This window comes from Labrus mixtus, chromosome 2, assembly GCF_963584025.1.
Source record: "Labrus mixtus chromosome 2, fLabMix1.1, whole genome shotgun sequence".
In the NCBI taxonomy this organism is placed as follows: Eukaryota; Metazoa; Chordata; class Actinopteri; order Labriformes; family Labridae; genus Labrus; species Labrus mixtus.
The window spans coordinates 13,134,908-13,148,356 of record NC_083613.1 but is presented as its reverse complement, the minus strand read 5'-3'; the positions used below and the strand labels follow the sequence as shown (position 1 = coordinate 13,148,356).

At 43.0% G+C, this 13,449-nt stretch overlaps 1 protein-coding gene across 1 annotated transcript; it reads left to right on the top strand.

The window, feature by feature from the left end:
- The first annotated feature begins 3,449 nt into the window (after positions 1–3,449).
- Positions 3,450–8,601, top strand: LOC132985410 (sialic acid synthase-like). The gene is made up of 6 exons (XM_061052758.1): positions 3,450–3,712; positions 4,950–5,165; positions 5,246–5,345; positions 5,531–5,685; positions 7,022–7,288; positions 7,752–8,601. The coding sequence occupies exons 1-6, from the start codon at positions 3,581–3,583 to the stop codon at positions 7,959–7,961; spliced, it is 1,080 nt and encodes a 359-aa protein (XP_060908741.1). The 5' UTR covers positions 3,450–3,580; the 3' UTR covers positions 7,962–8,601.
- The last annotated feature ends 4,848 nt before the right edge of the window (positions 8,602–13,449 follow it).

Here is a 13,449-nt window from a genome sequence, read left to right as displayed (position 1 = left end):
CTTTAAGTGTGTCTTCACCCACAGGTTGGTGCCGGGTGTGAAGAAACTCAGGAAATAATCTCACTGAATGCATGAAGAATAGCTGCAAGAGTTTATTAAAACACCACCCTTGTGATGTTGCATCCCCTCATTTTTCATATTGACAATATGAGGTAATGCAGGGCAGCAGTGGTTAGAGCTGTCCCCTCACAGTGAGGAGGTTCCTGGTTTGAATCCCCGTCTGACAGGAGCCTCTCTGTGTGGAGTCTGCATGTTCTCCCTGTGCATGTGTGGGTTCTCTCCTGGTACTCCGGCTTCCTCCCACAGTCCAAAGACATGCTCGTTAGGTTAACTGCTGACTCTAAATTACCCGTAGGTGTGAATGTGAGTGTGGCTGGATGTCTGTCTCTATATGTCAGCTCTGTGATCGACTGGCGGCAGTAGCTCAGTCTGTAGGGACTTGGGTTGGGAACCGGAGGGTCGTCGGTTTAAGTCCCGGCACGGATCAGTTCCAGAAATTGGTCTGGTAGCTGGAGAGGTACTGCACTTCCTGAGCACTGCCGAGCCGCCCCAAACCCCAAAACTGCTCTGGAGCGCTCGCTGTGTGCAGCCCCCTCACTCTAAGACCTCTCCATTAATGCATGTTCCATAGGATCCTGTTTGTGCATGTGTGTGTATTTCGGCCTTTGTGTTCATGTTCATTAAACAGATAGTCTCTTGATTTGCCGGGCTTCACTGAGAAAAGCAATCTACTCATTACTCCTAAATTGTCAGCGACATCAAACAGGCTTTCTGGATTTTTTTCTGAAACAAAAAAAAAATCTGTTTCTCGCCCAATGACAGCTGGCTCCTGAACAGGAAAAGTTGTAATAATAATGGATGGATGCAGTTCCCTTCCTTATCCGTACATTTTGAATAATTTGTCACTTGGATTTGTTTCCTTTTTCTTCTGTTTTGCTGCAGTTTGTAAAGTTTTCCTCCTGCTGAACCTGGAAATTAATCCAGCGAAGGTTCGAGAGAAAATGAGCTGGTGGAAGTTCACATGAAATCATCCTGCAGGACAAGATTATTATATAAAGAGAGAGAGAGCTGCATTGTGTGAAAAGAATTCAGAGGAGTTAAACAATGAATGGGAATAACCTGGGAAGAATCTGAGACAAGAGGTTTGATGAAGAGGGGTAAAGTGTTTACAGAAAAGATAATCGAGGACGAACCGGTCTGACTGGATCGCTAAAGGATAACACACGATGCAGGGCGTTGATCCCTGGAGGGTTTGTTTGGTGATTTCAAGGTGTGGATTAAAGTATCTAATTTCAGAAAATCATCAAATGTCAAATGTTTTTTTTCTGCTTTTAATCACCACAGCAGCACATCTTGGATTTCATGATTTAACTTGTTGCTGCTCATCTCTAAGGACATTCTGCTTAAACAGGTTGTGAATCTTTCACTTACACGTTTCTAACTTGAATCAAGTTAATCAGGAGTGACACAATAGTGAGGTACTTATTTAACCCTTTAATTCTTTGGAGTTCTGGACGATTGACGTAGGCAGCTTTGAAAACTGAATGTTACACGTTTCCTTTTTGTGCAAAGTGAACAAAATCACCTTTTCAACAAAGTCACTTGGGACCTGGGAGGTAGAGCTAGGACAGAGTACATATTAGCCCATCAAGGGTGTGTCCGGAGGAAAGGCCAGGGGTGGCATGTGCCCCCCTTAAGCTCTTATTGGGCACCCAAGGTCCCACCCAAATTTTCCGAATCTATAATTGGCTATTTGCCAAATCAATTATTCTGTCTCTTTTCAACAGGCTAATTCTTGTACTGTCAGTTGTAGTTAAATACTCTCTCCATAACATTTCCAAGGAGAAACTCCTGCTTTCCAGAGTTTTCATGAAATCTTCTAAGTGCTTTAAATTGTGACTTTGCACATCTTTGTTTGAGTCCCTAAAGAATCAAGCTAAGAAGATTTATGTTGCCAAATTTTATTTGTGGGGATGGAAAGGGTTAGAAAAAATTACAGGACAGGGCATGCTTTATAGCATGGCAGAAAAGAAAAGGTTAAACTTTCCTATTTCAAAATGTTGCAAAGCTGTCACTGTGCAGAGCAGGTGTGTCTATGTGGAGCTTTCATAATTATACAGAACTCCTGAAAACTTCCTGAACTTTTTACTGTGAGCGGCCTGTGTGAACGCAGACACATTTTTCACTCTGACTTTTTCCTGCAAGTCCAGAAGTACATTTTCCACGTGAAATCGGGGCGATCCGATGTGAGAACGTCTGGGGACGTATTCAGAGCCAGGAGTGCACATGTGAAAAGGCGTAAGTGACTGGTTTAAAAAATGATGCACTCCCGTTCTTGGAAACAAACCTGACGCTGGTGTGATAGTACCTGTTTTGGATTGTCTGGGCACTAAACAAGGACATGTAGGCGCTGTTGTCTAGGGAACAACAGACGTGGAAAATTACAGCCGAGGCCGAATGACATTTAAAGAAACCTTGATGTATTTTTAGGAGTGTCAAAAGAACCAGTTAGACTGGAATCTGGATTCAAATGTTCATTCAACTGTCCAAACTGAGGTGTAGTCATCTCCCTCTCTGTGAACACAGGATACTAGAATGTATAAAACACGACGGATAGTCTCAGTGATGTCATGCACTTGTGTCTGAGGTGTAGTTTGCTTTATTGAAAATGTTGTCTCCAAAGAGCTTTCGGACAAAAGAAACAGACTAAGAGGTGGAGAGGAGGTGGGACTTTTCACGTTTTTCACTGTTCACATAAAGGGATTTCTAACATGCAGAAAACTGAAAAAATATTTGCAGGAGGAGCTGCATGTGTGAACGCAAACAGCCACATTTTTGATCAGACTTCACCCGGAGTTTGTCCTCCAGCCTCCTCGTATTTATTCTGCAGAAAGTCAGAGTGAGCTGATGTGAGAACGCAGCAGGATATAATCAGGAGAATTCACCTGGAGCGAGTGGGAGACGTTTATTCCCTGTGATTGGTACACGACCATAGACTGTCTGTTGGCAGCAACAATCTCTTTGCATGTAATTAAACTGCTTCTCCTATGGGTAGAAGAAGAGGGTGTGAGTTCAGGAAATCCTCAGGGAAAGTCAGGATGTGGGAGAGTTTAGGCTCGCTATAACGACCGCTTCACGAGCATGAAACACATTTCTGCTGCTGTTTGAAACACACCTGGTACTCCCAAACTGTAGGACATTTCTTTCCATCACATTCTGTTTTTAGGGTTAGGGTTAGGGTGAGGTCCTACATCATTTAGACCTGGGGTTATACAAAATAAAATAAAAACAATAGCGTCGTCCTAATTAATGTAGCCTACTTGTGCAAAATATGACTTTATTGCTTCCAGTCCTTTTTTACTTTTTTACGATTGAATGACTGCATGCTTTTATTTTGTAAGAACTTCCGGCTCACGTTGAACTAAACAACGCGGAAATCCGGGAACACCGGGTGGAAGAGACGTGTGCATCACATTTACTGATCCCCGGTCTGCTTTCAAGGCGCCACTCTCCACCCGTCCATCTCTCCGCTTCATTGCCACCTTATCTGGTTGTTACCTGTCCGTATTTAGTGATCGAAATGCCGCTAAAGTTTGAGCTGTGCCCCGGTAGGATGATCGGAGGAAACCATCCGTGCTTCATCATCGCTGAAATCGGACAAAACCACCAGGGAGACATTGAGATTGCCAAAAAAATGATCAAAATGGCAAAGGTAATAAAAGTGCACACCTTTCGGCTTATTTTAAATGTGGATTTAAATGATTTTTCTGCCTCTTTAACGCCAAAAAACACGACGGGGGACGAATGTTTTTCACAGAACTCCATTTAAAAAAGCGCCGATTAAATGTGTCGCGTTTGAATCATTTTAATGAATGAAAGACAAGTTTTTGTTGATCATATATTAGTAATATATATATAATTTAATAGACTTCAGACTGTATTAAGTCTAATAGACTCAAGACTGTATAAACTTCGCAATTTGCCTCAGGTTAAAAAAAAGATAATTATTAGTGTAGTAAAATTACCAGATTTGTAAATGGGGTTTGGCACTTCATGTCTGTTGGCGACTGAACAGCTTTGACTTTTTTTAAATAAACTTTATTGAATTATGGAAATGTACAAACAATCAAAAATACCAATATTTAACAATATAAATATAATATACATATTCAATGTACAGTCTGTGGATATAAAAGTATAACAAAAATCATATAATATATATAATATAATTATTTATAATCAAATAATGTAGAAAAAAGTTCTGAATAAACAGAAATCATTGACAGATTTACCACGAGTGCTTGAGTGATATGAGAGACAATAATCGGAATCATTAAATCGTTGTTTAATACTTAAATCTAAAATGAATTCTTTTTTTTCACACTATAAAGTGATTATAAAACAAATAAAACCTGAAGGAGAATTGCGGTTATTAAATACGTTTTCCTCCAGTTTGTATTTAAATGCATACCCCTCCTCAGGAACCTGCCTGTAAGAGTAGAGCTTTACTGGGGTGCCTGTGGCCTAGTGGTTGGTGTGTGCGCCCCATGTGCAGAGGCTGTGGTCGGACCTGGTCTGTTTGCATCCGACCTCTGGCTCCTTTCTGACTCTGTCCACTGTCCTGTCCTGTCTCTAAATAGAGGCATCAAAAAGCCCCATAAATAAACAGCTTTACTGGGGCACCTGTGGCCTAGTGGTTTGTGCGTGTGCTTCATGTGCAGATGCTGTTGTCCTCCACCCAGGTTCAATTCTGACCTGTGTCGTCCCCCGGTTTCGAACTCTGTCCACCGTCCTGTCTCTAAATAGAGGCACACAAACGCTTTACATTTGTTGCTTTCTATAATGTGAAAGGAATCTACAGGAACTCTAAAATAAATAATCTTAAATTGTCAGTAATACTTTCCGAGCCCGCCTCGTTATTCATCCCTAACTGATATCCACCTTCACAGGACTGTGGAGCCGATTGTGCCAAGTTCCAGAAAAGTGAATTAGAACATAAATTCAACAAGAAAGCCCTGGAGCGCAAATATGAAACCAAAAACTCCTGGGGGAAAACTTATGGTGAACACAAGCGCCACCTGGAGTTCAGCCATGAGCAGTACAGGGAGCTGCAGAGCTACGCGGAGGAGGTGGGGATCTTCTTCACCGCCTCAGGGATGGATGAGGTAAGAACAAGACTCTGTGTGAATGTTTCTTGACAGTTTGTGAAAGGCGTTTAGTTCACCTGGGATTATTCCTTCTTTAGATGGCAGTGGAGTTCCTGCATGAGCTCGATGTGCCTTTCTTCAAAGTGGGCTCTGGAGACACCAACAACTTCCCGTATCTGGAGAAAACGGCCAAGAAAGGTGAGGCCCATCATCTGCAGGTGAATGTGTAGGATCGAGCCATCAGGGGTAATTTAACGTTGAGTTAAGTAGTGATAAAAATGTCTCGGTTTCCTGTCAGAGTATGTAAAAAAGAAAGAAAGGTGTCTAAAATGTTGTTCTTGTAAGTGCGGGCTGTCACAGCTCTGTGGGACATGACGTTTCAGGACGGCCCATGGTGGTGTCCAGTGGGATGCAGTCGATGGAGACGATGCGTCAGGTCTACAAAACGGTGAAGAAACACAACCAGAACTTTGCCATCCTGCAGTGCACCAGCGCCTACCCTCTGGAAGCCGAAGACGTCAACCTCCGAGTGATAACGGTGAGGTGACGCCAGCAGCTGATTTTCATATGTTTAATAATGAACATTTAAAAAGTAACAGAAACAATCAGCTGTGATGACATCAGACGGGTATATGTTAGGCAGGAAGTGAACTTTTTGTCCTCACGTTGAGGTGTTGGAAGCAGGAATAAAAGAACCAGACTAAAAGTGTGAGTGACTTTGACTGTGATGGTTAGATGACTGGGTGAGAGCCTCCCAACTCTGCTGCTCTTTGGGGCGTTCCCAGTCTGCTGTGGTCAGTACTGAACCTATCAAATGTGCCCAAGGAGGGGAAGTAGTGAACAGTGACAAGACATGTGGGCAGCCAAGACCAGTCTCTGATGCTAAGCTAAGCTAACTGACTACTTTGCAACAGCTACGACAGCTATATCTTTCTCAGTCAGTCCTGTGATACTTTGTCACTTTTACCAGTCTTTTATTGAGAGTCTCCTTTGTTTTTCATTTATCTGTTGGTTCAACAGCCTCTCAGTTAAAGACAGAAACAGCCTTACAGGAATTGTTCAAATCTGTTCTAAGATCATCGGCTTGAAACAAGAGAGATTGAAACTCTTATTGTAACCAGCAGATCCTCAGAAAGGCTCAGAGTATTTTAGCCTCTTCTGGTCACGCACTCTTTGGTGAATTTTGTCTGCTGCCATCACCGTTATGTTTTACCTGCCTGTCAAACTAACCGCTACTCTAAATCGTTCATCCCCTCTGGGATCAGATTACTGAATGCTCCTTAGTGATTTTATCTTTTGGCACCACATATCTTTTATCTATTCTTTTATTTGACTGATCATTCTAGTGTTTTCATTTCGTCTTCAGTCTGGCTGACTTTTAATCAGTCTGTCCAATATCAGTGTCTCCTTTATCTATGTTTTAACTCTTGTGTAGGCTAATCTGTTGCTTGTACGTCAACTTGTCTTTGTTCGTGTTTCTTTCTCATGTGTACGAGCTGCTCCACACCAATTGCCCCAAGAGGGATTAATAAAGTTAATTGAATTGAACGACAGTATGTCATTAAATATCCGAGCAGTTATGTTCATAGCGGTTTATGTTCTAGCTTTATTCACTAAATAACGCTTTGGCAAAAAGGAGGTCGCTAAGGATGATTTAGTTCCTGTTGGATGAAGGAAGGCTAGCGCTGTCTGCATGTTTTCAGTCTTCATGCTAAGCTAAGCTAACTCACAGCTGGCTGTGAGATAAACCAAGAAGTTTATCAGTCCCATAAATCTAATCGTCTAAACTCTTCAAGACAGCAAATAAGTAAATCACGCAGAGTGTCAGATTAAGGAGGATAGAAAAACTCATCCTGGCCAGTTGTGTCTTGTAGGAATACCAGAAGGAATTTCCAGACATTCCCATTGGATATTCCGGCCACGAGTCCGGGATCGCTATATCAGTCGCGGCTGTAGCTCTGGGGGCGAAGGTCATCGAACGTCACGTGACCTTGGACAAGACGTGGAAAGGAAGCGACCACGAAGCTTCTCTGACACCCGATGAGCTGACTGAGCTGGTTCAGAGCGTCCGGCTGGTGGAGAGGTCGATGGGGAGCGGCCTCAAGAAGATGTTACCGTGCGAGAAGCCGTGCCATGACAAGGTGGGAAATCGTCTCTCTGCAGGGAAACACAGAAAAAACAGTTTGATGCTTTTTTTCACACGCCGCATCTTCTTTTTAAACATTGCTGTACATATATAAACAACACAACAGAAGGTCAACACTTTGTATTTTTTTATTTTCAGGTCTAATCACAGATTTTTTTTCCTCAACTGTTTATAGTTTCTTGTTTAAATGTCACATATATTTTTATCCCTGCACGGGTTATGTACATTTCTTGTATAAGTCTTTTTTTAATTGCACAGTTTAAGTTTGATTCATCTAGAGGTATTCTTTAAATCTTTTTTCAGGTTAATATATATGTATGAGGGAGGGGGGCGTCGGTTTTGTGGTTAATTTGTAACAAATGTTTCATGTCATGTACGTCTTTGTAACCTGCTACTGGATGCTTTAAATTTCTATCTATTTGTCTGTCTGTCTATCTATCTATCTATCTATCTTCCAGTTGGGTAAATCAGTGGTGGCCAAGGTCCAAATCCCCAAAGGAGCGACGCTGACTCTGGACATGTTGACGGTGAAGGTGGCCGAGCCGATGGGCGTCCGAGCCGAGGACATCTACGAGCTGGTGGGGAAGAAGGTGACGGAGGGTGTGGAGGAGGACCAGAGCGTCACACCGGAAGTCGTTGATAAATACGGCAAGAAGGCCAAGTGCTGAGGGAGGCCGAGAGTTTTTGTATTTGAAGAGGATAATCGGATAAACGCCATAATCGGATCTTTTGTCTTTTGAGATTTCCTCGTTTGTTCTCCTTTGCCAAAGAATTTAAAATGTTCCAAAAGTCGCCTTAATTTAATTGAATTTGACTCCGCTAACGGGCTCTTCGTTAAACTCTGTGTTGCCTCACATCAGGTGGTAGTTTCATCTGGTTTTGAAACATTAAATGAATATTGAGCCTCTCATGACGCAGCAGTGACATCACAGGGCGTGAGGGTCAAACAGTCAGTGTCTCATCATGTCTCAGAGCGATACACAGACACCTCCAGTCCTTTAAATATGAGTGATCCGGCTGGGTTTGTACTCGTAGAGCGTCTTTGAGAGAAGCTAAATAAGACCCTGCAGCCACCGTGACACCAGTTAGATTCAACTCTGAGAGGAAATGTGCACACGCTCGTCTGCAGAGATTCTTTAGAAGTCGTGTGTTTGCACGTTTCCTCGGTCATCTGCAGGCTCCCTAAAGCAGCTTGTCTCCTAATCAGGTTGTTCACACACATTTATCAATCTTATCATTTGAGAATATCACTGGAATCTAATGAAGGGTGAGAAGATGAAACGTCTCAATAAAATATTTCACCTATTACCTCTTGTTTCCTTCTTTGTGCAACAACACTACGCAGCGTTTTGATCTGCAGTCGGCCATGTTTGTATCGTAGCTATTCTGTTAGCATGGATCAAATGTTTGAATATTTGCTGTACCTCGTGTTTAGCAACCCTCAATTTAAATTATAAAAAGCGATATAATAGGGTGCCGGTAGCCTAGTGCGGGGGTTCCCAAACTTTCCAGGTCGTGACCCCCAAAATAAGGGCGACATAGACTGAGGACCCCCCCCCCCCCACACACACACACACACACACACACACACACACACACACACACACACACACACACACACACACACACACACACACACACACACACACACACACACTGTTCATTAAAGGCAGTGCTGGTCATTTCCTCAAACTAGCATGATTTTGAAAGTAGCATTTCCTCAGTGCTCCGTCTACACCCGCCCCCTCCCCTCAAAAGCCACGCCCCTCACTTACATGCACGTGCGCCGTTGCTCCAGAAGCGGACCTCGGCACATGCTTTGAGTGTGGGGTAGAGAACGAACTCAGAGCACACAGAAGACTACACACACATGGACGATGTCAGCGTAAAATCTGAATTAGAACAAAGTGAAACAATCAGACAACAAAATATAAAAAAACTATAAAACATCGCAGCAAGATCAGGCAAGAGCTCAGACCAAAAAGGGATTTTTACTAAGTTGGTAAAGTGCTAAAAAAAAGCAACCAAAGGCCTAACTGCTATTAAATATATGAATTGCAACAGGGACAAATGAGACCTGGAGTCTTTTAGTGTTCGTCACAAGCGCTAAAACGAGGGCCTGAGGGTCAAAGGTCAAACTCACTGTGAAGGGGCAGTACAGCCTTAGCTCTCCTCAGGACCTGCTGCTTATAAAAGGTCAGAAGATGCAGCCTGACGCTAGCAAGATATCCGGGAGGTCATGTGGTATTTTGACCACTAGATGGCGATGTGTGTCTGGTATCTTTAATCCTGAGCCTCAACACAACCTGCCTGACAACACACAAAGAACCTTTCTGTGTTTAAGTTTAAAAACAAACTCTGGCTAGGAAAGTTTACCTGTCCAGACTTTAAGTGAATATCAATGTTAGATAGATTTTTTTTAATTAGGATTCATTTCCAAGATGTGTAAAAAAACACCACATGTCTTTGAAGGATTAGGAAACATCTCTTCTTCTGTATTTTCTGCGTCTCTTTTTTTTTCTTAAACTGATGACTGGTTATTTTACCACTGTGCGCCGAAGAGAGTCACTGCTGGTCTGCTGCGAAGGCCACAACTAATCCTGCCCTCTGCCATTGAAGATCAGAGGATTTCCAAGAGATTATGAAAAGTTGTCAAGTCTTTAGGCCTTTACTTTCACGGTGTTATGTGCTCGCGGGAGAGCGGGCCTCTCGGACAGTGATATCATGATCGTCATCGTCGAGAGCTACCAGACAAACATCTCCAGCTGCTGAACTTACTCCACAGTGGTGAGATATAAATGTGTCATGTGCGGTTATAAGAGGAAACAGGTGTGATACTGGTGCAGTGAGCGTCGGTTTGTAGCTCCGCTTCAAAACAAGAAGCTCACACTGTGTAACCTACGTCAGCTGTAACAGAAATAAAAGCCCTTAAAGGGGACATATTATGAAAAATCCACTTGTACAGTGTTTCTGAACATATATTTGGGTAACCTGAGTGTCTACTGACCCACAAAATGTGAAACAAACCCATCCAGTCCTTTGTTTGTGGTCTGCATAAGTCTTACAACACAGAGAAAAATGCTCTGTTTCAAATGTGCTCTCCTTGTGATGTCACAGTGGGATTCTGGTAAAGAAAATACCCTCCCCTCCCCTGATATCTCCACCCATGGACTCCACCCCCAGACTAGAACAAAACTTTTGCGCAGGTCCGCCATTTTTATTCTCGCTAGCGAAGGATTGATGTCTACTGAGAAAACTCAGGGGGGGCTCATTGCATTTAAAGAGACACACACACCAAAACGGAGCGTTCTGAGAGAGCTGGTTTATACAGGGTCACAAACCTCCTCTGGTGCTTGATTCATGTTATATTTTGACCAAAGCACAGCACAGATGTTTCATTTAGACCACAGGGGACTGTTTGAAAAGCTGGAGAAAGGGGATAATATGTCCTCTTTTATACAACATTCAAACTGGACCCCTCCTCCTGGGCTCATCGCCATCACAAGCCCGTACTCACTGCAAGCTACCTGAGAATATTACATTTGTTGCAATGGAAAAACTGGCTAGCACAAGCTAACCACCGGTGTTTGGCACCTGCCTGTCCAACAGAAAGCAGACCAACTCTGCATCGCTCTTCATCTCAAGCCGCTCCTTAAGTACCCAAATGTGGGTAAAACGATCCTTTCACCTCACTGTGATTATATTTTATTTTCTAAGCTGCTACATCCTCATCCGACTGACAACAATGCAGCAGCCAGTATGTCCTCCTTCTAACTTTAGATTCTGCTCCTGAATGCTCTGGATTTGTTTGGACCAGAGAAGGTAGGCGGTTTTAAGGCACCCCCACACGGTCGTTTTGGACGCCCCTCAGTTTGCCAGATATGAGACCAGTTATCAGGTCAAACCAACAGGTGTTGCAGCGATGGAAGCGGGCAAGAGAACTGGTTCAGATAGAAGTGATTGTACCCGACCTAAAAAGCCTCTGCATGTTTCTAATAAGCTCCACGAGCAGAAACGTGCTCAAACTAGGATCAATATTGGAGATGCTTTTGAAAAATGGAGAGAGGTTAGAACACAGAAAGGTTTACAGACCGATGCAGAGCTGGCTAAACACTGAAGCTTCATTGTTCACCACATGGCAACCTACGTGAGCTTCGACTCTAGAGAGGAGGGGGCGGGGGGGAGACAGCTCTCTACAATGTTTAGAATTTGGACTGCAGTACCAATTTTAAACAGTAGGTGTCAGATTTACATACTGCTCCTTTAATATCTTAGCCTTCTTAGCCATACTTGATGTGTGCTAGCTCATAATAACATGTTTCTGTGCAAGGAGGCGGGCAGCTAGTTTTCAGTGGTACAAACATTTTCTGATACATCAGTGTCACCGAGTGGTGATGTGTGTGTGTGTTTGAAACAATCTCAATATGCAATAATTAATAACATCTAAAAAGAGACATTACATTTTTTTTGTCACAAATAATATTATACCTTACTCTTCTTCCCTCTAAGTTTTTGTGTGGATTCATTGAACAGGTCTCAGGCCTCTCCTGGGCTGTCCCTGCTCACTTAGAAAGGGTCTCTAACAACTTAGCAGCTATTTCAGGCACAAGCTTTATCCACTAAGCTGCTGCTAAACCAGCCTTCACAGACGAGCAGGAGCCTCTCTCTCTCTCTCTCTCTGTCTCTCTCTGTTTCCCCTGCCTTACCTGTGAAAAGCCGCCTCTCACCCTTACACTCACAACATCTAATGATATAATGGATTGTGCAAATAACAGCCTGATGCGATATCAATGTTCTCATTAATAACTCTCTTATTGCTGATGTCTGTGTTCACTTGTTATGAGGCTTCACCTTTCAGCAGTGACCCCGCGGCTGTGTCCGAGTCAACTCTCTCCACATCCTGTGAATCTTTTTTTCAACGAGAGGATCATAAACTTAACTTGAAACATTCCAACAATCAAGGTGTGGGTTCTCTGGCATGTCAGGAGCCTCTGTCTGATTTCATGTTCTGCATGCAATGTACCTTGGCCTGCTTTGAAAGAGGGTTAGGTTATCGGTTACACAACAAGTTTAGCCTCTTCGGGACCTTGGAAAGCCACTAATATAGCAGCTATGGCCCATATACAGAACCTGTACTGGTAACAACTCTAACACCTCTTCGACCCCACTGTGTGTGTCACCTTTACTGCAGCATTGCACTTCTATATGATAATATTATGTAATGTTTTTTAGACAGAGAGTACACAACACCTGTCACTATTAATCACTACTAATGGAAATATATCTAATTTCCTCATGCACGACAGTTGCAGAGAATCAACCTGGAAATGGAGATTATAACACCTGAAACATCTTAAAGCTCATGTGCAGAATATTTGACTTAGCGTGCCTTTCGCTCCCGGAGGCTGAAAGTGGGCTTGACAGGCCGAGAAGCAGACAGTCTGTCGGCCACCCAGAGCAGCATTTTGCCTGCAAGGGAAAGTTAGCGGCCCACTCCATTAAGTATGCTTCTGTTTAATTGGATAAGAGCAGTGGGAGGTGAGAAACAATGGATAGGTCTGGTTGGATTTAACCCCATGCAGGATAACGTGGCACATCCTCACATAAATCCCAATCTTTGCAGGATTTATTTTACAGCGTTTATTCAATTGTTGTACAGAAAAAAACCCTGCTTTTTTTTTAACTTTTATAACACTGCCCTTGTGCAACCATCTCTCTCTCTCTCTCACACACTCATGCACTGGCACACACACTCTGCAGAGGGTTGTGCTACGTCACATCATTTCAAAATCACCTCCAGGTGGCTACTTAAGCTTACAGTTCCCAAAGCCTCACCTGACTTTAGTGTGTGAATGCAGCAAACACACAGCAGACACACTAGCTCAATCACATTTTTTTTTAAATTGAAGGGCGCCGGGCAAGCTCTGAGTATGCACACATTGTACAGAGGAAATAGTCCAAGTCGCAGCAGCCATGGGTTCGAATCCGACACCCTACATTGTAGCATCATCCACAACTCTGTCCTCCAAACATTTCCTCTCTCTCCTCAGCTGTCTCATCCATTAAAGGCAAAAAGCCCCTAAAACAATAATTTAAACAAACAATTTGAGGGAAGAATGATGCAGGGAGACTTAAATATCTGCTATAACTACATTT

What these genes read in the sequence shown, in the direction of transcription:
- LOC132985410 (XM_061052758.1), top strand. Translation starts at nt 3,581, where the DNA reads ATGCCGCTAAAGTTTGAGCTGTGCCCCGGTAGGATGATCGGAGGAAAC. An exon ending in CCGCCTCAGGGATGGATGAG is followed by an intron (nt 5,166 to 5,245) that starts GTAAGAACAAGA and finishes TTCCTTCTTTAG; the next exon opens with ATGGCAGTGGAGTTCCTGCA. An exon ending in TCAACCTCCGAGTGATAACG is followed by an intron (nt 5,686 to 7,021) that starts GTGAGGTGACGC and finishes TGTGTCTTGTAG; the next exon opens with GAATACCAGAAGGAATTTCC.